At 39.8% G+C, this 27,842-nt stretch overlaps 1 protein-coding gene across 2 annotated transcripts in view; it reads left to right on the forward strand.

Annotated features, from left to right (window-relative positions):
* The window catches only part of jakmip2 (janus kinase and microtubule interacting protein 2), a 67,690-nt gene that overhangs the window by 19,830 nt on the left and 20,018 nt on the right, over positions 1-27,842 (forward strand). For both annotated transcript variants that reach the window (XM_002936708.5, XM_012959805.3), the window contains exons 2-12: positions 10,785-10,834; positions 11,748-12,001; positions 13,445-13,942; positions 14,773-14,982; positions 16,438-16,536; positions 16,870-17,016; positions 19,102-19,242; positions 20,202-20,258; positions 21,489-21,608; positions 22,785-22,913; positions 23,906-23,989. In XM_002936708.5, coding sequence (XP_002936754.2) covers positions 11,873-12,001; positions 13,445-13,942; positions 14,773-14,982; positions 16,438-16,536; positions 16,870-17,016; positions 19,102-19,242; positions 20,202-20,258; positions 21,489-21,608; positions 22,785-22,913; positions 23,906-23,989 — 1,614 coding nt within the window. In that variant the 5' untranslated portion in view covers positions 10,785-10,834; positions 11,748-11,872. The remainder of the gene's footprint in view (positions 1-10,784; positions 10,835-11,747; positions 12,002-13,444; positions 13,943-14,772; positions 14,983-16,437; positions 16,537-16,869; positions 17,017-19,101; positions 19,243-20,201; positions 20,259-21,488; positions 21,609-22,784; positions 22,914-23,905; positions 23,990-27,842) is intronic.

Genomic DNA, 27,842 nt, shown 5'->3' on the forward strand with positions numbered 1-27,842 from the left:
GCTATTAGGTCTAGTAACCAATAGCAATAAATCAGTTGTGTGCTTCCAAACAGCTAACCAGTAGCAAACTTTGTACTTCCATTACCCCATTTGACACCACATCCTTTTTCTCAGCTTATTGTCATTGAAATTGTGCACCCCTTTTAAGCCAAATACTGTCAGTGCTGCTGTGGCTGTAACGACAAAATTAATATATATATATATTGATAATGGGTGAGTGCAGAGGATCTCTTGTTGTTGTCTATATAAATTTTGTCTATATATAGAACACAATATATATATATATATATATATATATATATATATATATATATATATATATATATATATATATATATAAAATCAAACGTATGTCTCCAAAATTATCTGTTTATGTTTTTACCCTGAGGTAACCCATTTTTAATATTTACCATTCCTCCAGAAAAAAAACAACATTTCCATGTTTAATAAAATGTAAGAATGCATTTATTTTATTAGTATCGTGCCATGAATGTACATCATGCTTCCCTGAGGCACTGTATTGTGTTATCATATGAAATGTCAGGCTACGAATAGCTTGTGTGTGATTGCAGATAGCAAGACACGTCTACTGCAGTGGTATCAGATTCTGAACAATCAAAGGGAAGCATGTGACTCCCCACAGCCAATGGAATTTAGAGATTTGCCTGCTTCATTGTCTGCCGATGTATTACGGTACTATTTGTTCGGTAGTTAATCAGTTCACCTTGAGCCAAAGCTGTCTATTACAGCCCAAAATCCACTCTAGTCTAGAATAAGGTTCTAGTTTATTGGGCCTTTTATTATTGCATATCATAAATAATAATGTTTATTTTGTATTTATCTTCCATAAATGATTGGTGTACTTACTTTAATTCGCATGGATAATAAAATTACGATAAATGACTTTGGTGCAAGGTATCTGGGCAGATATGAGTTTAACCACATAATTTGTTGCTTTTCTTCTTGTCACTGTGAATGGCTTGCATTTATTTGTGATCCATTGCCAGAATAGATTGGGAGAGAAGCATTTGGCTAATTAAACCAAAGACATTTACACACAATCTACTCTAAGTGCCACATGCTGAGAAATGGAGCTGACACAGGCGAATCTGAAATGCTCAGTGAGCAAGAAATTGTTTTTTAAGAAAGGTAGTTTGATTTCTGTACACACATTTTGTGTAAATATTGCAGCACATATATTGAACATATTGGTCTATTATTTTTAATTTATAGATTAATAATACAGAACACAATGAACAATATATGGGGAATGTGCTTTCCTATATTTAGCACTTCTTACTTCCTTTTTTAGATCTCAGTATTTTCATGAGCTACTATAGATCAGAGATATTATTTATGGAGCCTAAGGGCCACTATGCTTTGGGTGTCAGTGAATTTGCTGTTTCTTTACTGAATGTTTTGTCCTATTAGTTATGAGGGATTATTGATGGGGGCAGCTACCAAGGTGTGGTTTGGGACAGCTGATATGTTGATTTGTATTATCCAATTACAATACACAAAGGCTACGAATAAAAGTGGCCATACACCCATACATGGGCTGATTGTAGCTGGCGATATCGGCCCCTTGGACCGATTCGGCAGCTTATCAGCCCGTGTAGGGGAAACAATGACTGGCCTGCCTGACTGATATCGGGCAGATATCGATCGAGCAGGTTAAAAAATTCAGTCGGATCGGGGACCGCATCGGGTCGTTGATGCGTTCCCTAAACCGACTGCACCTATTCCAGTCATTATAATTCGATCATTTGGCCTCAGGGCCATACGACCGAATTAACCTAAATTCCCCCCGATATCGCCCACCCGTAGGTGGGAATATCAGGAGAAGATCCGTTCACTTGGCGACCTCGCCAGGCGAGTGGATCTTTACGTGTATGGCCACCTTAACTTGTAAAATAAATCCTGGTATCCCACAAGATGAACATCTTATTTCACACCAGTGACTTTCAGTAGATTTCTAAATTATAGTAGTAAGTACCTTAAAGATTGTTTAGTACTGTTAGAAGCAGTGCTTATGCGGTTGCTTGTATTACATGACTACTTAAAGAAAGACTACTTTTAAGAAAAATGCCTCATTTATGACTGCAACATTTGTGCTAAAATGGGCACAAGCATTGTGTATATTGATGCTAACCATTAAAGGTGCTTGGTCCATGTGCTTGCCCAGTCTGCTGAAAGCAGCAGTTATGTTAGAGTTTCCACTGTAGGCTGCATTAATAGGCAAGGCAGATTTGTTCCCACAGAATCCCATGCAAACTCATATGAATGCCCAAAATGACACAACCCTGACTTTTAACAACTTTGACTGCAACAACTGTGAACATTTGAAGGCATCAGAAGAGACTTCAAATGGGACAGATTCATAGTTACATAGTTAAGTTAGTTGAAAAAGACCAAGGTCCATCATGTTCAACCCCCTTGTGCCTTTATATGGTTATGGAACTCCTTGTGCCTTTTCATACCCTTATATTTTTTATTAGGGGGCACATATATTCCCCATGTAAGAGGTTCTTTGTATACAATGCACACATTCAAATACTAATGGGGATCTAAAGTTTAATATGAAAGTTGGCTTGAAACACTACCTGTGATGTTTTGGGCTTTTTCTCTAGCCCAAGGTACCCACCTAATCAATACAAGTCTAATTAGTAATAAATTCAGATTCCCATTACATGGCAGCTTAGAATCCAGTGCCATTATGCCTCAGAATTCAGAATCTATAACATAGAAACCTAATTTTCTGCCTGATATTTCCCAACAAAGCTCAGCTTTCTGGCAGCTGCCAAGAGGACAGCAGTGTCACTGACTCTCAAAAGTTGACCTATCAAGTTCCAAGATGGGCAGCTCCTGCAGACAACTTAGAAGGCCTTGATTATTAATATTATAGGATGGCTGAACATTTCTGCTGTTCAGTATTTAATATACAGTATTATTTACAGCCATATTTATTTTTAGACTTCTGTTCGCCTTTTATTAGCAGATGTAAAGGTAGGAATGCTTTCACTGTGCATTACATACCCACTCAATTAAAGGTGCAGCGTGCATTTACTAAAGACATGTATAATAATATTACCTCAACCTGTACCAAAAATTTTTGTGCTGCAAGTTTCAGCAGCTTTGAAACACACGCAAAATATATGTTTTTTGGTATGTAGCATGAGTGCCAAGGATTTTGATTTATAGATATCATTTAATACACAGAGCAGGAGAGAATAGGTGAAAATCAAGACTGAAATTGTTTGAAAGAAATTGTAGAATGCTACTATAAATAGCACTTGGTCGATATGTTTAATGATGTGGTCTTGCTTCATAAGTTAAGAAGATTGGCCAATAGGCATATTAGTAGCGATCTGATTTTTTAGGCGCTCTAAAATGTAAAATTCCTCTTAAGCAATGCTTTTAACTCATCCCACACTGCTCCCGGGGGAATTAAAAACCCAAAGCATTCATTGATTTGCTTAACAAGGGGGGGGGGGGGTGTAGAAGTGCTCTATGGAAGTCAGAAATACAGGCAGTGGATTTAATATACATCCGTTAAAAAGGTTATGGCTAAATATGGAATTAACTACCCCTTTCCAGAAATACCACGTGTATGAGTACTGGACAACATATTCTGTTTAAAATAATCATGAAAGGGCAGCTGTTACCAGTAATACAAGGCTGTCCATTATAAGAGATTATTTTGGTAGAAATCTGATTTGTCAGTCTATATTGTTAGTACAGATATAGAATTAATTATGTGGAATGCTTTGGGTCCTGGGGTTTTGGGGATGAGGGGTTTTAGGGCTGACTCTGGTAGGTTTTCCTCTTGGCAGCTCATGCTATAGGGCATATTTATTATAGTGTATAAGCCAATATCACTGGTGAAGTCCAACTTTTGCATCATTCCTGTGATGTTGCCCATGGCAACCAGTCACCAATTAGATTTGAACATTCACCTACTTGATAGAAAACAATAACAAATATTTAATTGGTTGCTATGGGTAACATTACTGGTGATGTTGGCTTACACATTATAATAAATATGACCCTATGGGGCTGATTCACTAAAGTGCGATAATGCTTATCGCATGCTTTTTTGCATTAAAAAGCATGCGATAAATAAGTACCGATTATTACCGAATATAGCAAGCGGCGAAATATATCACGCTCAGCGGGAAATAATGCAGGAGGTGGAAAATAACGCAAGAAAAATGCTCATCGCAAGTTAAATAACGCAAAGAACATCACGTCTAAATTATGACGCCTGTCCTTTTAGTGAATCGTGCGTTAAGTTGCAAAAAATAAGAAGCGATAACATTTTTAACACATGCTATAAATAGCATTCATTGTAACGCACTTTAGTGAATCGGCCCCTATGTGTGAAACGTTTCTGAGGCTAAGGGGCCGATTTACTAATTCACAAACGGATCGAAAGCGTCCGAATGTGCTTTTTTCATAATGAACGGTATTTAGCGATTTTTTCGTCGCCGTCGTGACTTTTTCGTAAATTGTCGCGGCTTTTTCGTAGCCGTTACGACTTGCATGAATTGTCACGACTTTTTCGTAGCCGTCGCGAAAAAATCGGAAAGGTTTGCCCGCCATTTACTAACGCTCAGTACGAAAAATTCGCAACAATTTGCGCAAGTCGTAACAGCTACAAAAAAGTCGCGTCAATTCGCACAAGTCGTAACGGCTACGAAAAAGTCGCGACGGCGACAAAAAAATCGCAAAAAATACGAAAAAGTCACAAAATGTTCGTTTCCAATACGATTTTTTCCCATTCGGGATTTGGATTTGTGGATTAGTAAATCAGCCCCTAAGAGTTTCTGCAACATAGTAACTGGGGCAGTATTTTCACAGGGTTATATTGAGAAAGCAAATGGCATTGTTTTAAAATGCTACATATAAATATATACGTCTCTGTATATTCCCTCTTGAAACAAAAATTTGTAAGACACAAATCAAAACAGAGGCTCTTCATGTTGGATTTTGTTAGAAGTAAGCTCTGGGCAGCTGTTGAGAAGCTAAGCTTAGGGAGCATGGCAAATCATCAAGCAGAAAATGAGGTTGTATCAGTCATATAAGCTGATTAATTGCACTGGTTTGGAAACTGCCATGTAATGTGAATCTGAATCAATTACTAATCAGCCTTGTATCATAACATTTATATTCACCAAACAGTATAACGTGAGTCAGTCTCTAAGCCCAGGTAATTGACAGCAGGCACAGATCTTCACAGCTTATGGGCTTTGGTCCTCTTGGGCTGGTACCTAAACCCAAAACATAATGTGCAGCTTTTTCGCCCTACTTTTTTTTATTAAGCTTTAGTTCTTTAATGAAGGTTTACTTACATATATAGTCAGATTTACTCTGCCTTGGTGGCCAATCTTATTGTCTTGTTAAACAGTTTATGAAGCTTAACTGATGGATTTAAAATTGTTTTAAAAAATGGCAGGTCTGTATATGCGTATATATCTATGTAATCTTAACAACTGAGTGACCGTGAGTTTGGCATTGCAAGTATTTTACTAAAAATACTTCAGGTTTTTGGTGAGTCCACCCCAAGAGTCTAACAGTACTGGAAGCACAGGCAAAAATAACATAATGTTAGTTATACACTAAACAGAATTGTGTGTGGGCCACTTTAATCAACAAGGGTGTGGGGAATATTGTAAATAACTGTTAGAAACCTGGTCCGGCCTGAACATGGTTCTAGCCTGTCCCCTATTCATGAACTGGCCCCACCATAGGTCCCTGGCCTGACTGCATGGACTCTGCTGTGTTCCTTGATTGTGTTCCTGGCTTTTGGATCCTGCTTCTTGTCTACTATGCAGTATTCACACTATCTTGCATGGCAAAGTAAGAAACTCTGCACATTACTGCTTACCTAAAGGTCCCCATACACTGGCAGATCAAGCAAACGGATCTTCTCCCGATATCCCCCACCTACGGGTGGGTGATATTGGGAGAATCAAGGGTAATTCGATCGTTTGGCCCCAGGGATTACAATGATGGGCATAGGAGAAGTCGGTCTGGGGACCACATCAACGAGCCGATGCGGTCAACGATCCGACTAGATTTCTAACCTGCCTGATCGAGATCTGCCCGATTTCAGGCCAGATATCGGTTGGGCAGGCCCGTCGGTAGTGCCCATACACAGGCCGATTAGCTGCCGAATCGGCCCAAGGGACCATAACAGTTTACACTGCAACTATCTCTGACTTACCTCCTCTCTCAATTTAATTCTCCTCTGTATTGTTTCTTTGCAAATAACCAGAAAATACTGTGTTAAATGTTTATCTGTCTGTAAAGTTGTTTTGTTGCATATTATTACATACCTGTGGCAAAGTCTCAGTTTCCCATTCTCTGCTGCACCTTCAGCATGTGTTATAGCTTGTAATTCATGTTTCAGCTACTTACCTTTGTCCCTTTCTTGTCATGTTAGCCAGCCTTAAGGCCTTCACACAAATTCTTTCCTGCACTGAGCCTGACAATATCAGACTCTGCAATTCTTGCCAGTGTCTGCTAGCTAATAAAATATTAAAAAGGCTGCTGCCTAGGATAAAAGCATTATTTTGCCTCTTATTAAATCTGCTTTTAAGGCCTCACTTTGAGTATGCAGTGGGGTTTTAGGCGGCATTCCATAGGAAGAATATTAATGAGTTGAAAAGAGTGTGGTTATGTGCAACTAAACTGGTGAAAGAAATGGAACAAACTATTAGTAAAGATCATGAAAGTTAGGGGAGTGACTTGTGAGGGAACATGGTTTATCTCTACAAATATTTTAGAAGATATTATAGACAGAGAGAGGGTGATCTTTATTTTACACAGAAAGAACAAATAACAATTTGTGAAATATAATATATGAATACCTTTGAAAGATACTCAAATGGATTCTTGAGGGTGATCAAGACGGGTGATCGAAAAAAGAGTTGTCTTTTTTCAACCCAGATTAACTGCTAACAATGTGCACAAATGCAACCATATTGGAAAGTTTAAATATGAGCCAGATTCAAATATAGTCACTCACAGAGGGACACATTTACATGTTACTATGGAAAAAGAAGAAGCAACCACATCTTTTTGAAGGATGAAACACTTGACAGATGGAGTTTAATTCCTCCCTCCCTTGAAATGTTATACTCAGTGCATCTATCAACATCTAAAATACTTTGTAAAGGGGTTTCTGCTATATTCAGTCTATGCGTCCATTACGGGTCCATTTCTTTGGTTTTTCTTTTGCTCCAAATGGTAAATTATGTTAGCAAAGGCTGCTTCAGTTCTTACTTGTTAAACATCTTGCCAGACCTGTATAATGCAGCTGCCATGTGAATTCTGTGCAGACTTGGTGCTTATAGCCGCCCTGCTTGCCTGCCTCTGCAGCAATATATGGGCCTTCATTCAACGAATGTCAGCTAAGGGCTTGAAATGTGACAAGTCAGACATTTTTTCAAGGAATTTTACTGTTCTATGTAATTAGGGCTTCCTTGTTGATTAAAAAATGTTTCATCTGACACATTTTCAATGCATTTACCTTTCAGTGCTTTACAAATAGGCAGTTCTTTTTCCCCCTCAAAAACATGAATGTACGCTGAAATAATATTCATTTCAATTCGAAGTTTACACATAAGGCAGTAAGATTAATGAGAACACAGAAAATGTCAGAGAAAGTGTATGAATGATTTTGCAACTACAGAGAGGAAGCAGAAATACTACCTAGGTGGTTAAGCAACTGAAATTATCATTGGAAAACTACAAATCTTCCTTTAACTTGGCAGGACAAAAGCTTTTTTTTGTCTGTCTGTTATATAATTTGCTTCTTTATAAAGATAAGGAGGCTTCTCTATAATCTTTCTGTATTTCATAATTTACTGGAGGGGCTTCTTGGCAGTTCTGTGACAGCCTCCCTGGAAACAAAAAGATCCCTCTTAGTCTAAATGAATAAGCATTGTTAACATTTGTTCTTCATTCACAGCATGAATACAGTTTGACTCTGCCCGGTGCTAGTTAAACTGGAGTGCGCCACACAGAGGCATTTCATTAACTCTTTAATACTTTGTAGGGGCTTTCCATGTACCAGAGCTACTCTGGTTAAAATAACAAGTTTTCCAAGCAAAGTATAGGTGTTATTATGGATGGTACTTATAAAACCATATTAATGGGCCAATGACCAACTAGCATGTTAAGAACTTAGTGCTTAGTTCCTATTTTAAACCAGTTTCTAGTATCATGTACAAACAAATATATAGTATACAGTCTTGTACATGCTGAATAACAATAACATAAAGAGGCCAGGACTATCTGGAATATTGATATTAGACATCATGGAGCTGTAATAGAGCTGCTTATAGCTCAGAGACACTGAAATGCGTCCATTACAGAGGGTTCCACATTTTCAGCCTAACATTGTGTGAAGCCATTGTTGCACTTGAGTTGCAGAATTGCTATGTATGTATTATAGGACTAATATAGTCAGTGGCATAAATAGTATTTACTTGGACCCACAGCAGTGCATTATTAAAACCTGAGCCCTGATGAAGGACATCTGTTATATATACATAACTTAAATATTTGCATCAACCAGGACCCACTGCAGGCCTTTTGTACTCCGTGGCCATTTATTAGCGACTGGGTTTGGGGGTCTATTGCTACACTCCCCCGCTTTCAAACATTAATGGCAAGTAAAGTTATACTCGCTTTGAAAAACCTACCCTCCTTTTCTGAAAGCATTTTTTTTATATAAAAGGCTTCCAGAACTGTTAGACTCTTGGGATGGACCAAGAACCTGAAGTAAGAGGCCCAGGTGCACATGCCACAAACCTTCAGGATATAGGGACATTTTTGAAATCATAATGGTGGAAACAGCTGGCACAAACTGGACAAAAAAATAAAGTGGTGCAGTTAAAACATATTGTTTATTTAGAAAACAAGGATCTCAAAAAAAGCCTTATGCGTTTCATGCCTAAGAGCAGTTAATCATAGGCTAAAAGCTTTTTTAAATAACAGAATATTTAAAACCACCAATCGCCATACATAATTAGTTATCCACTCACATAACCAAATTGATCCACCAATCAAAAATGGTTATACAAAGAAGTAATAGATGCATGTTAAACATAAGTACATACATATATACTTGTAGTTTAAGACTTGTTAACTTTTTCAAAACAGTCAGAAGATAGAAAATGTATAAATATTGTACAGAATCTGGCTCCAATATATTATATATATATATATATGGTTAAAGAAAACATAAAAAGTTTTAAATGTGCATCAGACAAAACATAATATATTGTATTCAAAGTTCCTACCCAGTGGTTGTCTGGTGCCAAGATGAAAAATCCATTGTGCTTCATTTCTAAGTAATCTGTTTAAGACACTATCTCCTCATTTGTGTGGGATTATTCTTTCAATCCCACTACCGAGAAAAAATGTATAGATCTATCAGTACATTCAGCAGTGTTTAGCAACAGTGGTTTCTTATTTAGTATCTTTAATACTTAGTATATGTTCTCTTATAATAATAATATTATTTTGTTTCAAAAAGCTTTTAGCCTATGATTAAGTGCCCCTGCTCTTAGGCATGAAACATATAAGGCTTTTCTTTAGATGCTTGTATTCTAATTAAACAATGTGTTTTAACTGCACCACTTTATTTTTTTGGTCCAGTTTGTGCCAGCTGATTCCACCATTATGATTTCAAAAATGTCCCTATATCCTGAAGGTTTGTGGCATGTGCACCTGGACCTCTTACTTCAGGTTCTTGGTCCACCCCGAGGGTCTAACAGTTCTGGAAGCCTTTTATATAAAAAAAATGCTTTCAGAAAAGGAGGGTAGGTTTTTCAAAGCGAGTATAACTTTACTTGCCATTAATGTTATATTCTTTTCTGAATTGAGAGTCTGGTATTCTTACCTAGGAGCTATTGGCTAAGCATCTATGGCAGCGGTTCTCAACCTGTGGGTCAGGACCCCTTTGGGGGTTGAAAGACTCTTTCATAGGGGCCGCCTAAGAGCATCGGAAGACACACATTTCCTATGGACTTAGGAACCGTGACACCGCTCTTCTATGTTTGGGGGTCTCCACAACATGAGGAACTGTATTAAAGGGTCACAGCATTAGGAAGGCTGAGAACCACTGATCTGTGGCCAGCATCTCAGTATCTCTGACCCTATTCTGACCATGTCTTCCTGCAAGAGTTTCTTACATGCTTGTTTCCTTACTGATTAACAGACAGACAATACAGTAATTGTTCTCCAGTATTCTAGGTATATTTAATCAACTTGATCATTATTTTATAACAATGACATGTAACTGATTGCATGGGGGCAGTATTATAGACTAACAGGCTCAAATAAAAAGAACCAGTTAAGACTGCCATACACAGGCCGATTCTAGCTGCTGATATCGGTCCCTTAGATCGATTCGGCAGCTTATCCGCCGCATATAGGCACTAACAACGGGCCTGCCCGACCAACATCTGGCCTGAAATTGGCCAGATCTCGATCGGGCAGGTTTGAAATTAAGTCGGATCGGGGACTGTATCGGCTCATTGATGCGGTTCCCAAACTGACGGACGCCTATACTCGTCATTATAATTCGATCATTTGGCAAACAACCTAATTAGCCTGATATCGCCCACCTGTAGGCATGTTTGGCCACCTTTAGAAATGATTCTTGGGTTAAAGTGTTCAGGCTCAATTTAGGAACTTCCCAATTGCTCTGTAATTGTTTTGCTGTAAAATCATTGAGATAATAATGTATGTAAAATTTACTCTTACAACAGATATGGACAGGAACATTGGAGACAATGGATGTGGACGGTTGAACTCACAGGTAAAAGGGATTCACAGAATATTTGTAAATGTTCAAAATTTTGAAAATAATGAGGATAACATTCATAGTGATAACCCCTAATAAAATCTGGTCGTTTTGTTGGGCAACCAAAGCCCTAATATATTGTCACTTCAACTAAAGTACTCTAAGAAGGGAACTGGTATATATTTCTGATTACACACTTGCTCCGTGTAATGATAGTAGTGACAATCATACACTCACACATTCTGCTGCTTCAGTATATCCACACTTCTTGGGAAATGCCAGTAAATATCTGCATACAGAGGGAAAACCTTCACACAGATTAGAGTGGCAGCATTTGTAAAGCAAAGGCCTAGTGAATGGTCAGTAGGATTTTCTATTAATGTACAGAAAATCAAGGCAAGTGTAAGACCTGCACTTGCCTTTTAATGTGGTTAGGATATGAATTATAGCACACATTTCTTGATTAGTGACGAGTGAATCTCTCCTTTTTTGCTTCTCTGAAAAATTTGTGAAACTGCTGAAAAATTTGCGAAACTGAAATATTCCCGAAATACGGCTACTGCATACATTTTTCAATGCGTGCAACTTTTTTTCATGCAACCAAGACTTTTTCTTCACTTGCCAACTTTTGTCACAACAACTTTTTTCTGTGGCAAATTTTGCAAAAAAAATCACCAGTTGCGAAATGTGGAATTTGCCAGCGATTCCATGCCTGCTGAAAAAATTTGCTCACCACTACTCTTGATGAATTCACTATAGGAAAACACATCTCTTCCATTTAGCCTAGTACATCATTACTAGCCTTACTAGTAACACTCCTGTATAAATACCTTATACAATCTATGCCTAAACAAAGGGACTAAACACCAAATTAATTCAGCAACTGTAGTGACATAATAAAAAATTAAACATTTTTAAATTATTTCAGGGCTTCCAAGAGTGCAAAGGGTGGTACTTCCCTGCATCATAACATAAGAGGGGCCCAACATCCACTGGGGATGGCTGCTCCTAACTGAGTCGCGAGGTTGGACCAACACAAAGTAGGCAGCAATCATGTCTAAGAAAGGCAGAAACAAGGCTGAAAAGCCGGAAGCTCTTTTACTTGCTCTTCAAGCTGCTAATGAAGACCTCAGGGCAAAATTAACAGACATTCAAATTGAGCTGCATCAGGAAAAGTCTAAGGTAAGAAAAGCCATTTAGCTTCTGATCAGCATGTCCAGATGTCCAAATGTCCAGTCTTCACCATAAATGATCCCAGATGACACAAGCACAATGTCCATCCTGCAACTTTCCTCTTCCAAAAGTAAAGAAGATTTCATATTCTCTGCTGAAGGGAATGATAGCTGTAAGTAAATGGCTGGGGCAATATAGGCTGGAATGGTAAGGGGTCTTCAGTCCAACACAACAGTAGTTGTGTTCATCCTTATCACTAATTTTTCTCTACACCCATGGTGTAACTAGAAACTATTGTAATTTTACAGTTCCGTAAAGTTTGAGAATAAAACATTTTTCATAAATATAGGCTGAACCTACTTTTCAATCAGAGCTCCACTGGTCCCCCTATACCTCCAGGCTCCCCAGCTCTCACTGGTTGTGCTTCCTCTATCTATCACAGTGTAAAATAAAATGGCCATTTTTCAGTTTCATGATATTCCTGTCCAACAGCTCTTCCAAAACCAAGTGCTTTAATCAGGACCAGAATGGGAATAGGGTTTAGGAAACAGAGGTGGCTGTCTAGGGCCAAGGTGACTGCCTAGGGCTGCAGAAGCACCATTTTAATTGAGATGCTAGTAGAAGCACTTATGTAGTGCAAATTCATTATAAGCATTTATATTTACCAGAATTATTTCCTGTGCTCCCAGATCAACTATGACATACACTGTTCATTGTAGGCAATGGCATTGCATGTCTACTAATATAAGACAACAAAAAGCCTTGGTCTGTAGAGACATGGTGAAGCTAGTTTTAGTCTCTTCTGGCTATGTAACTGGAGACTTTATGTTACCTAAATCATGAAAATTGAGGTCCTGTCGTCTGTCATATAATGAACTTTTCACAGGCTCAGGCTAGCTCTCTGACAGCACCAGCAAATGCCACTATGCTCTCTATAACTTGTATTGGCATTTACAGGAATTGTGTACACAGTCCTTTAAGGGTTAGTGTGATAAAATGCCAGAACATTATTATTATTAATCTCACTGTGTTACTGACATTTTAATGGAAATCTGATTTTTTGAACAACATTTTAAAGAAAAGTATTGCCTGTGCTGGTATTTTCTCCAAAAACAAAACAAAAACAATACTTCAGAGCATTAGAAAAGTATGCTGACTCTTTTGTATTTTTATAGAGAAGGGTCAATATCACTGCCCCTTCTGTTATATAATAGTGACCCACCTGTTTAGCTGGCGGCGTGCACAGTTTATGTACTGGAATGGAGGAAAGTGGAGGAGCCCAAAGATGCTGGAAAACCAATTTAAACTGCGTCCCTGACCTATACCCAGGCCAGAATGAAGGCTGCGTATTGGTTTTCTTTTATGAAAATGTATTTAATTTGCATAATACTAATTATCATTAGATATGTAATTCTGTTTATTGTTAACTCTTGTGCTTTCTCCAAAACACAGGTAAGTAAACTTGAACGGGAGAAGAACCAGGAAAGCAAACGCATTAAGGAGCAAGAGCAGCACAGACACACTGTTACAGTTACCGAACTAAAGTCAAAGCTTCATGAAGAGAAGATGAAGGAGCTTCAGGCGGTGAGGGAAAACCTAATCAAACAGCACGAGCAGGAAATGTCAAGAATGGTCAAACTAAAAGAGGCAGAGATCCTGCGTCTCAAGTCAACTGTCAATGCCTTGAGGGATGGCAGTAGTGACAAAATAAGGACAGCACTGAGCACTGAGGCGCGGGAGGAGGCCAGAAAGGTTTTTGACTCTGAGCGCCTCAAGCTCTTACAGGAAATTACAGAGCTAAAGTCGGCCAAGAAGCAAGTGGACGAGGCCCTTAATAATATGATACAGGCAGACAAAATTAAAGCTGGAGATCTGCGGAGTGAACACCAGTCCCATCAAGAGGCCATTGCCAAGATTAAATGGGAAAGTGAAAGGGACATCAGAAGACTGGTAAAACCTAATTTTATTCTTATAAAAAGAGATATGTTTACAATGTTAAAAAATATATATCACAGGGAAAAAAATACTTGCAATATTTTAAGTAGGACAAAAGAGATACCTTCCTGGCTCCATAGCAGGGTACATGTAAATAAATCAGATATAAGTGTATGGAGCAGGACAAAATGTTGTAGAACAGTATACACCTTAAGACACCTTTGCTAAAAATGAGCACATTAAATAGCATTGTGTTGAAATTACATTCAACATATTGTTTTCATTTTAAAAAAATCCATATTTTCCTATTTTTGCCATTATAAAGCACTAATATGAAAACTGGACTATTTCCTTAAACTTAATCCCAACGTTCTTTAAAAACAGGTCAATTTTTCCTATCAACCTTTGAAGAAACAAACCCCTCCCTTCTCTAAGCAACTGAGTAGCTTATTATCAGGGACTTCTCAGGTGTCTAATTTTCGTTATCAGCTTCTGAGCCTTTTAATGCCCCCAAACCATACTCTGTAAAGTAACTTGTCTAAAGTCAAAAGAGATTGGCCAAAACAAGGTTTTGCATCACTGGGGTAAATGCCATTTGGCACAATTATACACCACATAACTCCAGGTTAGGCACAAGACTAGGCAGAGTTGCACTGTTCTGTGCCATATGTATATGTCAAGGTTTTTGCATTGTGGCACAACCTGGGCACCAATATGTGGATGTGCCGATTGTTGCTTTGTAAAGTATTGTTTTTTCAATCAGTATGATGCTTTTTATAAAAAATCTTATATGGAATAATAACATAACCTTTTCTTTTTTTTTTTTTTTTAATGTTGTGCTTCAGATGGATGAAATAAAAGCAAAGGACAGGATAATCTTCTCATTAGAGAAAGAACTAGAAACCCAGACCGGTTTTGTGCAGAAGCTCCAGCTCCAGAAAGAGGCTTTGGATGAGCAGCTATTTCTAGTAAAGGAGGCAGAGTGCAACGTAGGGAGCCCTAAAAGGGAGATCCCAGGGCGAGCAGGGGATGGCTCTGAACATTGTGGCAGCCCGGTAACAGAATTTCATCTAATTTTCCTTCAGTGCTATATACTGTAGGTGTGTTTGTCTGCACATGAGTGGGGCCATAAAACAGATGTATAGGGCCAAAATGGAAAAAAATGTTTACCAGCAAGAGGCTGTAGACTTTTACGTGGACTCATCCATCAGCTTTTTTGCTCTTTAATTCCTAGGATTCTTTAACAGCCTTTCTCAGCAGCATTACTAAAGCAAACAGTACTATTCACAGTAATGTGTTTGCTACTAGTTGCCCTTTAAATGAACCAGGGATTCTTCAATGGTAAACTGCTTAATAAAACAAATTTTCATAACAGTAGCATACCTTATATTATCAATAAAGTCAAATGTATTGGTTTACCACAGGCTCCTAACTTTCCCCAATGTTACCATAAGGTATAATAAAGTACCAAATCATCTGAGAAAAATCAGGGATTTTTCCACCCAAAGAGGATGAAAGCATTGCATTTAATTTAAATACAATTGCTATGATATCAGTGCATTTGTCCCTAAATTTCCAGTTGATCTGATAAGCTTAGAGTCTTAAGCCTGCCTAAGATTTACATTCATGCTGACAAGGAGAAACATCACTCATGGAAGCACTCAATAGTACAAGCTAGCCCCATGTTATTAAAGAAGACATATAGGATAAATGGGGAAAAACGCTAATTTTGTAGGCAATTATGAATAATATACGGTGCTGGTTTCACTTTGTGCTAAAAATGAATCCTCTCTGTAAAAATTGGACCCTTTATTGGAGCTCCCTATAGATCGTATCACTTCTCCGTCCAGTGTGAAATGAAGAGTGGGCGTGTCCTAATGGTCCCTACCAGAAGCACAGTAGGAGGGGGAGAGCCAATCACAGCCCTGCACTCCCACAAGCAAAGACAGGCTTCAGTTCCCTATCAGGTCAGCCTAGCTGCTGATTGGTTCCTATCTTACAGTGCAGTGTACTGAGGGCCGCCGGCTCCCCAGCTTATCCAGAGAATTCAGCCAGCAGGAAGTGGAACAGATGGGCGGGGTTAGTGGGGTTTTGGGGGAATTTCTCAATAAATCAGTCCAAAACACAACTTTTTTAGCACAATCCTTCTATATCTAGAGGAGTATAATTCCCTGGTACATTCTTAATTTTTATAGGACATGTCTCCTTTAAAGCAACACTCTTGACTGGATGTGCCAAGATATATTAATACTGCAAATTCTCATGATTCCTTCATGTGTCTTCCAGTCTAAAAGTCAACAAGGAAAACTGATCATGACAGAGGGGTTTATCTAATGTATAACTGATACTTATTTTTGTTGTTTTGAGTTTGTTTAATGATGGAGCTTAATTTATGTAATTTTACTGTTTTAAAAGTCACAACAATCTGGTCAATTTTCATATGGTTGCCAGATGTTTCTTTTTGCTGCACATGATGTTCTAAATAATAATGCATTAATGTTTGACTCTAGGACTTACGCAGAAACCAGAAACGAATAGCTGAATTGAATGCTACCATAAGAAAACTTGAGGACAGGAATACTTTACTGGTGGATGAGAGGAACGAGCTGGTAATATAACAGCTAAAGTTATTTATTTTGTTTAACAGAAAGGCTTTAACAGGATTAGGCCTTCATACATTTTAATCCAGTTCTAGCCTAATGTTGAAACTGGATTCAACTTGATGAAAGATGAATGTGATGGGCCCATTCCTTTACCTTTTCAACTTCACAAATGAAATCTGTGAAAACTTGGATCATCGTAGCTTCATCAAAGCTGCATTTGACATGTTATTTTATTCTTTGGTGTATACTTTTTTAAAAGATAAATAAAGCAAATCAATATAGACTTGTCTAATTAGTATTATGGCTCAGCAATACTGTATCATGTTCCTAAAATTACAGCTAAGGAGAGTCAGGGAAGCAGAAAAGCAATGCAAACCTCTTCTGGAGAAGAACAAGTGCCTCACTAAAAGGAACGATGAGTTAATGCAGTCTTTACAACGTATGGAGGAGAAGCTGAAAACTATCACAAGAGAAAATGCAGAAATGGTAAGTGCCAAAGATTTGTGTTGTTTGAAGCCCAACTTCATTTATATGGCTACAGCAAAGCAAGATAAGTTTATACGTATAAGGCTGAGTGGTACGTCTTTCTGGAAGGAGAGGAAGAACTCATTTAACTGGTCATATGTAGTGCAAAGGGATCTGCTGGACCACTCTTGCCACAGCAAACACAGGCACTTTTGGAATTCAATGGCAAAATCAGATCAAATTTTGCAGGAGAACATACAGTACAAAATTCCATGCAAAGAAAAGTGAACCATGTGTAACCTGTATTCAACTTAATTAAGATGTTTCACCTTCATATTATGTATAGAAGCAAACAAATATTGAAACCATAAACCACAAGGTTAGAACTTGGAACTTGGAATGCAAATACAAAATCTAAAAGATATACATTTTATTCTTCAGCATCATAGCAATTAATTAAAAACATCCTAATCCCATAAAAACACAATAAAGCATCAGTTAGAGAGTGACCCTCCTATAGAATGTAAATATATACCACCATAAGCAATTGATGTAATATTATACCATACAGAAGAGAAAGCCTATTTTTAAAAAAAGAGTCTAAAGAATCTGTGAGTATCAGGGAGTATGCAGTCTCTTTATGTTGTAAGCTCTCCAGTACTGTATTTTCCAGCAGTGCATGTGTATCTTAAATGTCCTCTAGTTTAGCCAGGAAGGGCCCTCCATTCCTAACTGCTGCCAAACTCCCCCTTGCAGTGTCCAGAATAGAAGTGAAACCAGGTCTGCGGAACTGCAAGGCAGCAATGCTAACAAGTGAATCATTAAGCTGCCTGTAATGTTTATGGAATGTGTTGTTATTTGCAACCTGCCTTTGCAACATTTTAGAAGTAAAAAAACGATTGGGGCAGACAGACAAAGCTCCGAGAGTAACCCTTAATGTCATAGGAAAGTTGAGCCTGACAGGACAGTAGTAAGCATCGGTGCTTGAAACCTTTTTTTCCTGTCTGTCTGGCATGCAGTGCCGACCCCTAGACTTATGATGAGTACAGCCTCAGTTGTTTGTTTTACACTCTCATTATTTGCTTGTCAAATTATGCAGTCCCATTTTCTGTTGAGTTACGATTTAAGCAGTTAAGGGCAATGGCAGATAGGGTGGAATATTTCAAAACTTGCCACCCAGGCATTTTATAGCTTTGTGTGCAGGGCCCCCCACATCCACTTTGAATTGCCATTGCCTGACAGCACTGTTATACTTCCATGAAAGCTGATTATTGCTCTGTAATTCTAAGGGCACAGAGGGAGATTTGTCAACCATAGTCAAATCTGTACTACCATAGTTGACAGATCTCCCTAAAAGTCTTTTTTGCTTTGGCTCTGGTAATAAAGAAAACGAAGAGTCGCATTATTGCCAAAGAGAAAGCATTTTAAGGAGATTTGTCACCCATGGTAATGCAAATGTAACTGCAAGCGACAAATACCCCCATGTGCCATTACCTAAACTGGTACATTTTTACATGACAGTTGTCATAGGTGCAGGCAATTGCCATTGAGATAACTAGAAAAACATTCCAGGTGTTTTGCCGCCTTCCAGCAGAGCTCCGAAACATTTGGATAATAAAACACACAGAGTCACTGCATGTACCATATCTCTTAGTTACTCTTAAGGTGGCCATACACACACCGATAATATCGTACGGAACGAGGTGCGTGTATGGTATGTCGGCGTGTATGGTAAGTCGGCGAGTCGACCGATATCGCAGGAAGCTGCTGATATCGGCCGACTCGCCGATCGGACCAGTTTGAAAATTTTGATCAGGTGCCATAGAAGGCGCCTGACCAAAATCTCCCTTCAGCGCTGAATCGGCAGAAGGAGGTAGAAATTCTATTGTTTCTACCTCCTTACCTGCCGATTCAGCCCTGAATGGTGTGTGGCGGATCTGACGATGTTTCGTGCGAGTCAGATCGCCACGTGTATGGCCAGCTTTAGTTCTCTTAGTTGCTCAAAAGGCATAGAGTATCAATAGCCTTAATATAGCTTCCTAACTTCCTACAGTTTATTAACAGAAATAAATGTTTTTTTCCAATTTATTTACATTTTATGTTTAGCGAGAGAAGATCACATCTCATCCTCCACTGAAGAAACTGAGATCTTTGAATGATCTCGACCAGGCAGAGGAGGAGCAAGAAATTGAATTTTTAAAGTTACAAGTGATCGAACAACAGAATATTATTGATGATTTGACACGGGTATGCTTGGCACCATTTTGAGCTTTATAATGTTTATTCTTTCCCTCCACCTTGATGAAATGACTCTCAGATGTAAGTTAAAAAGAAGCAAACGTGTCTAAACACTAGTATAAACAGGATTCAGTGGTTCCCTAAGTAAAAGCTTGCACTATCATGAAAAGGCTTTTCTCCCAAAATTGTTATTGTTTTTTTCATTTATATTTATATTGCATTTGCTAAGCTCCCTACCAGACTCCCAATCCTTCAAGTCCTTTAGTTGTACTGTCTCCATGGCTATGCCCCTGCAGAAATTCTACATCATCTCACTAGCAGCGATTAAATTAATAATCATTAAGTTTAAATGCACTTCTTGTAAAATATTTTTTATGTCAATATATCTCGAGTACCTGGGGTTTTCCGGATAAGGGATCTTTCCTTAATTTGGATCTCCATAACCATGTTTTGCCTTCAATAACGATTAATTATATCTTAGTACAAGGTACTGTTTAATTATTACAGAGAGAAAGGAAATCATTTTTAAAAATGAGAATTGTTTGCTTATAATGGAGTCTATGGGATATGGCCTTTCTGTAATTCTGAACTTTCTGGATAATGGGTTTCCAGATAAGGGATCCCATACCTGTATGATGTTTTAGATATTGAGTTTATCTGGGTTGCCAACTGCTGAAGCTATTCTTCAGCAGTTGACAACCTGATGTTTTATTTATGGCTTCTATAACATGGCTAATTTACTCACATAGGTGCTAAATGGCACCATCCATAGCTACCAATCAGATTTATGTTTTTATGCTCTAACTTGTAGCTGAATAATGAATACTAATTTGTTGCAATTGGCAATTGCAATTTAGGGCCTAGGTTAGAAAATATGCCCCAAATGAGCTGCCTCAATTGTGATTTTTTTATGCCAATTTCATTGTGTTCCTTTATTATAAGATAATTCTAACATTTTTGAATCATAGGACAGGGAAAAGCTTATCCGACGGAAGAAGCATAAAAGAAGCTCCAAACCTATAAAGGTAAGTGTTTGGGAACCCCAAGTGTCACAGTAATAAGTTGCTAAGCCCATTGCCATTCAGTTTCAACAGTGATGTCAGTCTGCAGTGTAAAGCCAACTATACAAGATCCTTGATGATATAAATAAAAAGAAGCAATAAAGAATAGGAGTCATTGCTGGGACCTCCATCTAAATATCTATAGGCATTTGATATTAGAGATTTTACGATATATTAGGATGAGGGAGAATGCTAAAAAAGCTGTGAACTCAACTCTACTCCAATGCCATTGCTAAAGCAAGGTTATTAATGTGAGATTGGCACTATTCAGGAAGATTTATAGATGTGGAGCAGTAAGTTAATACGTTGTATATTTGGAAATTCCCAACAAAAAGCTGAATGCTATGACTTTTAAAATACAAATTTAGGACATCACAAATAATGTCAGATCCACGAAAGGTTAAGAAGTTCTGGGCACTTATTTTACTGTGTAACTCATCACATCAATGAAAAATATTTAATTTCAGGATCTATGTGCTGTCACAGTATAAAAGACAAATACCTGTAGGTATTAATGCTATATATTGCTCCCTATGTTAGATAAATGCCTCAGAATCTAGGTGCAATATAGTATATTGGTCATGTAGGTTATTGTCCATAAAGGGACATCAGCACATTTGTAATTTCTACCTATACACTTAGGGGCTGATTTACTAACCCACGAACGGGTCGAAATGAGTCCGATTGCGTTTTTTTCGTAAAGATCTGTATTTTGCGTTTTTTTCGTATTTTTTGCGATTTTTTCGGCGTCTTTACGAATTTTTCGTTACCAATACGATTTTTGCGTAAAAACACGAGTTTTTCGTAGCCATTACAAAAGTTGTGTAAAATCTTGCGATTTTTCGTAGCGTTAAAACTTACGTGAAAAGTTGTGCCTTTTTCGTAGCGTTAAAACTTAAAAGGTGCGAAGTTTCGCGTAAGTTTTAACGCTACGAAAAAAGCGCAACTTTTTGCGCAAGTTTTAACGCTACGAAAAATCGCAAGATTTTACACAACTTTTGTAAAGGCTACTAAAAACTCGTGTTTTTACGCAAAAATCGTATTGGTAACGAAAAATTCGTAAAGACGCTGAAAAAATAGCAAAACATACGAAAAAGTCGCAAAATGTTCGTTTTCAAGTCGGAACTTTTCTAATTCGGGTCGGATTCATGGGTTAGTAAATCAGCCCCTTAGAATGTTGTACTACTTTTACAGAGGCACCTAGTTGATACAGTGTTTGGCTACGATGATGATTCTATGGATTCAGAAACCTCTTCTGTTGCTTCATATCGGACGGATCGAACACCTGCAACACCAGATGATGATTTAGATGAAGTAAGAAAAATGTCCTTGCAGATTACCCAAGGGTTTTTATGGATTTTCAGTACTGTATTCTGGATATATTTAGATGCCATTATGGCGGCAGTGAATGCACACAAATAATTAAAAGGCACTTTAAGATTAAGCTTCAGCCATTGTTATTTGCATTGACACCCTAAATATCAATAACAGCATAATGGTCAAGAATTTTGGCAGGTGCTAAATCAGATCTCACTTACAGCTTATACATTGTTGGAGCTCACCAATGCCCTCAAAACATTATTCCCTACTTTGGCCATACACAAAGGGGCACATTCATTAAAATATGACAGGTCCAATTACAAAAATTTTTTATTTTTTCCAAAGTTTACAACTTTTGCGTATCTTCTGCAATATTTACATTAATTTGCGCAACTTTTTTGTACTTTGCGACAATTTGTGAGACAAAATCGTATTTGTTGCAACAAGTACGAAGGTTTCGGATTCATTCAAGCTTCGGTATTGTGACTTTCCTTGGGCCAGGTTGGAGCTGCAGAGTGCCATTGAGCCCTATGGGAGACTTTCCTTGGGCCAGGTTGGAGCTGCAGAGTGCCATTGAGTCCTATGGCAGGCTTCCAAAATCATGCACTGAAGGTTCAGAAAGTCAGAAAGGTTTTCGCGTCGTTTACGATCGTTCGGATGCGAAAAGTTTGTAACTTTCGGATCGTTCCAGAATATATTCGCCCAAGCACAACACAAATTTTTTGCAAAATTATTGCACATCAGAAATTTTTGTATTTAATGCGAATTTTTCAAATCGTATTCGTAATTCATACATTAATGAATCTGGCCCCAAGAGTATTTTAAATGATGGAAGATCTACCTCCACTGAAGCTTCTGAGGATAAACACACTAGAAAGCAGTAGACACAAGTATACAGTACATACAAATTTTCATTACACCTTCCTCATGCTGTGCATATTTCACAAAATAACTCTAAGAACTAAATATATCTCCTATATCTTGGCTCCTTTATATGAGGCCACCCTTTGCTATTGGAATTTTTCCATGTTCAGACTAAAAATAATGTAGTTGTAGCAAGAATTATGTAAGTAGAGACCATCTTACAACTGATATTTTCACCTGTTGCATTTTCAATGAAAGGTACATTCACATCAAATCTATAAGTAATTATTTTTTGTCTATTCAAAGAACCTTGCAGCGGAGGAATCAGAGCTGCGATTTCGGCAGTTAACAAAGGAGTATCAGGCACTGCAGAGGGCATATGCATTGCTGCAAGAACACACAGGAGGCTTTACAGACGCTGAGAGAGAAGCAAAGGTATATCATGTCATTCAGATTTAGTACTGTGCCATTCAGTACAACCCCATCTACAGCTTAAATATTTGCCTGTGTTGAATTTCTTATTTTTATTCACATTTCTTAAATATGAAAGACATTTCTTATTGAAACACAAACTCCATGGAGATACCCAGGAAAGAATTCTTCTCTGTAGTAATAACTAATTGTAGCCAAATGGTATCAAAATGTATCATTTGTTGTATTTTATTAAAGAGGGAAAATGTTCAACACTGCTGAAGCCCATATATTATATAGATACTTTTAATAGGTCAGAAAGGAAGAATATTTAGATTTACTATTTTTGAGCAATAAAAAAAGTTTACGACTAACTAGATCTGATGAATATTTGCTGTGCTATGTGATTTACATCAAATACCTTTTTACTGAAGTGTATGGCAGCCTGTCATACTATTAAGATAATTACATTTTATTAGGATACATTTCACTTGGGTGTTGCTTTCACACAATAATGACACAGGGGGCTCTGTGGAGCAAAATACAGTTGCCTCTTGCAAGTCTGGACTGGGATTTAAAATAGACCCTGGCATTTAAGTACACAGAGCCATAACAGCCCTCATTGGCCCAATAAATAGTGACTATGGCATCTTACAGCAGCCACTCTGGCATTTGCCAGAATCCACAGATTGACAGTCTGGGCCTGAATTTGTGTTACCAGTAAAACCCTTGTCCTGGGGTGGATAGAGACTGCCTTGCTGGCTGTTGGTTTACCAAAAACATTTTTACACTGATCATAAGTCAGTTCACATGGAAGCTAATGGAAAGGATAACTTACATACCTTTGCTGGTTGGACTCTTCCAAAAATGTTGTCTCAATAACAAAACCATAGGATTTTTTGAAATATTACCTGCTACTATAACTTGAGTTACCCATTGGGACATATACTTTATAGCAAGTGTCACATGCTGTGTGAAAATGAATGAGTAATAAACGTGTGCAATGTATTTCGTAGGCGCAGGAGCAGATGCAAACAGAAGTTCTGCGCTACAAAGCAAAGGTTGAAGACCTGGAGAAAACACTGGCACAGAAGGGGCAGGTTGGTTAATTTCACTGCGTATATATTTTCTAAAACTGGTATTGTTAAGTAGATACATTTAATAAGAAAAAATAAAAGAGCACTTTTTTATATGGGCTAAAACATCTGTAACACAACAAAAGAGAGGAGGATGTAAATTCACTATCCAATAAGCTTTATAAGAGTCTTGGAACTTCAAAGGATGACAGGATATCAGAACCTTAAAAGAAACAGAACATCTTTCTAGTCATATGGAATTGTCTTCAAAAGAGAAGTACTAATATAGAAAATCTGCCATGTTCATTCTGAACAACTGTATTTTTTAGCTACATCATCATGGTGCCAGAATCACCTCTCCAGGCTTCATCTATGGCAAAGGGCTATTCTTCATATAGGTATCCATTTAAGAGTACAGGTTCCTAGAAAATGTACACATATTTTTATTGTTTTCTTATATTGCTAATGAGATAGCAGCAAAGCAACCACAGCCACACTAACAACCTTCAACGGTATTAACAACATAGGAGCCCTGTGTTGCCATGGGCAGATCCAAGGACCTGGGGCCTTATGACAACTGTGAAAAAATAATTTCTCTTGCGTCCTGGGGGACACAGGCACCATGGGGTTAAATCCCCTCCCATCAGGAGGCAGGACACTGTATAATTTTGATTTCTCTCCCCTATATAACCTCTTCCCCCACCCAGGTACCTCAGTTTTTTTAGTGTCCTCGCAAACAGGAGGTTGGACAGAAGAGTCTCTAGGAGACACAACTTGAAAGGATCACTACGGTTCAGGGCTTAGCCCTAACACCCGGGGTGGTACCTGAGGCAGCCTAGGCTGCACTCGCTGCGTCAGCCCCCTACGCTGGACGGCTCCTTGAGCCTGCTGCCTAGAAAAGGCAATGTACCCGACGGCCGCCCCCCCCCCTCCCTACAACGGGGGCCCACGGCACAAACCCGGGATTACAGAGGAGCATGAGGTCCCCTCTAGTCTCTTCTAACCCTCCGCACCGACCACAGGTAGCGAGAGTGAACAGGGGTTTACAGCCCCTCCTCACACACGGGAGATCCCAACCTCTCCCCCATACCTACATCTGGCAGGCGGAGGGTCAGGGTATCCTCCGGCAGCCGCCCCTACACTCTCACACGGCGCGCCTGCTGTGACGCAGCCGGCGAGAGAGTGAGGCAGAGGGAGCCCGGCAGGTAATGGATGGTACGCGCCTTCCGCACCCTCAATAACCGCACCGAGACTTCCGGCCGTACCGCCGGAAGTGCGCGCGGCTCACGTGACCTCCCCACATTCGCGCCCTCAGTCGGCTCCTCCCCTTCCGGCATCCGACAGAGCGCGCGCTCGCAGCTACGCTACACGGCAGCCCTGCTCCCAACGCAGTCAGAACGCCACAGGTCTCTCACCCTCCATATCTCCTCTTCCCTCTACCAGGCACAGATACGGTAAAAGGGTCACTAAGCCAACATGGCTGAGGGGTCAGGGGATGCACTATTCCTCAGAGGGGGGAAACAGGCGTCCAAAGTAACTTTCTTTGCATGTACTCAATGCAAGAAAAAGTTTAAGGTGGCACAAAAAGACCCAGTTTGTAAAGCTTGCACCACTGCTACCACGGATGCAGAGCAACCCACGCCACAATTAACAGACCAGGGGGAGAATGTACAGGCAGCACTACCCTCAACATCGGGCAATGTGGCTACAGAAGCCCCTGAGGCTCCAGCCTGGGCAGTTTCACTATCTAATTCCCAAGCTAATCTGCAGGGAATCCCACTATTAGCATCATCTCTAGATAAAATCCTAGACAAACTAGCATCTCCTAATGTAGTTAAGAGCACATCTAAACGCAAGTGCCCATTACCTAATGACTCTACTGCACCCTCCTCACCTGAGTCCCATTCGGACCAGGAAGGGCTCAGCGAAGGGGAATTATCCCACTCCGCATCAGAGGGCGACTCTGCCTCAACCGCCCAGGACTCTGCCAGGTCACCAAATGACCTGATTGTGGCAGTCCTTCAGGCCCTTAACATTGAGGATACTGACAAGGGGGCTAAGACCTCTAAGGGTCTATTCCGCAGAACGGCCTCGCACGAAATAAATTTCCCAGCCCATGAACAACTCCAAGCCATCATCCAGGAGGAATGGAACCTCCCGGAACACAAGTTCCAAGTCACCCGAAAATTCTCAAAACTTTATCCCTTTCCAAAAGAGGACCTGGGAAAATGGAGCACCCCACCTCTAGTGGATGCTCCGGTATCGCGGTTGTCAAAAGCCACCGCCTTACCCGTCCCAGACGCATCTGCCTTTAAGGACGCCACCGACAAAAAACTGGAAGGCTTCCTTAAAGCTATCTTTACCTCTGCAGGTACAGCCTTTAGACCCATTCTTGCCATGGCATGGGTAAGTCGGGCTCTGGAAGTGTGGTCTGACGCCATCCTCACCGGTCTACAGAGCGAAACTGCCATCGAGGACGTCGAGTCCGTCGCACTACACATCCAAGAGGCGAGTTCCTTCCTCAGTGAGGCTTCACTGGATGCCCTGAAGCTGCTGGCCCGCACATCCGCTCTCTCAGTAGCCGCACGCCGCTCCCTGTGGCTTCGACTATGGTCGGCTGACCTTAGCTCAAAAAAGTCACTTACCTCTCTTCCCTTCAAAGGTTCCCGCCTTTTCGGCGAAGAACTAGAAAAAATTATCTCACAAGCAACGGGGGGCAAAAGTACACTGTTGCCCCAGCAAAAACCCAAGAGCAGACCCTCTACTACATCTTACAAGAGACAGCGCTTTTTTCGAGGCCAAGGTACGCGTTTCTCAAAAGGATCACCTCCATCCAGATCCTCCTCTTCTGCCAGAGGTGGGCCCACCTCCAGAGGCAGAACAACCTGGCAGTCTCGCAAGACATTTACCAAGAACTCTAACGAGAAGAGCTCCTCAGCATGACTGGCCGCACGACACTTGGCCAGACATTCAGGTCGGGGGACGTCTCAAACACTTCGCCACCACCTGGGCCGAACTCATAGACGACCCCTGGGTCATAGACTCAATATCTTCCGGTTACAGGATAGAATTCCACAGAACACCTCCACAGAGGTTCTTCATGTCCCGGGTTCCCATAGAACCCCAAAAACAAACCGCCTTCTTATCCATCGTACAGGAACTGGCACGGGCCGGAGTAATAACTCCGGTTCCTCCACTTCAAAGGTTCCAAGGGTTCTACTCGAACCTCTTCGTGGTCCCCAAGAAAGACGGCTCATACCGTCCTATCTTGGACCTCAAACTTCTCAACAAATGGGTGTACTACCGACGATTCAAGATGGAATCACTGAGATCGGTAATCCGGGCACTAGAACCCCGGGAGTTTCTGACATCCCTGGACATGAAGGACGCATACCTTCATGTCCCAATCCATCCTCTTCACCAAAAGTTCCTGCGATTTGCTTACCACAATCACCACTACCAGTTTGTGGCCCTCCCCTTCGGCCTATCATCGGCCCCACGTATCTTCACGAAAATAATGGCCACCATGGCAGCCTTTCTCCGAGTCCGTGGGGTGTATATCACTCCATACTTGGACGACCTCTTGATCAAAGCGCCCTCACTGCACCAGGCACAAGAGGACCTGGACCTGTCCATCCGGGTCCTTCAGAGCTTCGGCTGGACGATCAACATGACCAAGTCATGCCTTTTCCCATCACAACGAATTCAGTTCCTCGGGCTCCTTCTCGACACCCACCTAGGAAGAGTTCTCCTACCAGAGGAAAAGGTCCACAAGACACACTTGCTGGTCCGACAGATCTATCCCCAAACCATCCCTCAGGTTTTGCATGAAGGTTTTGGGGGTCATGGTCGCTTCCACAGAAGCGGTCCCATTTGC

Source organism: Xenopus tropicalis, chromosome 3, assembly GCF_000004195.4.
Source record: "Xenopus tropicalis strain Nigerian chromosome 3, UCB_Xtro_10.0, whole genome shotgun sequence".
Lineage (NCBI taxonomy): Eukaryota > Metazoa > Chordata > Amphibia > Anura > Pipidae > Xenopus > Xenopus tropicalis.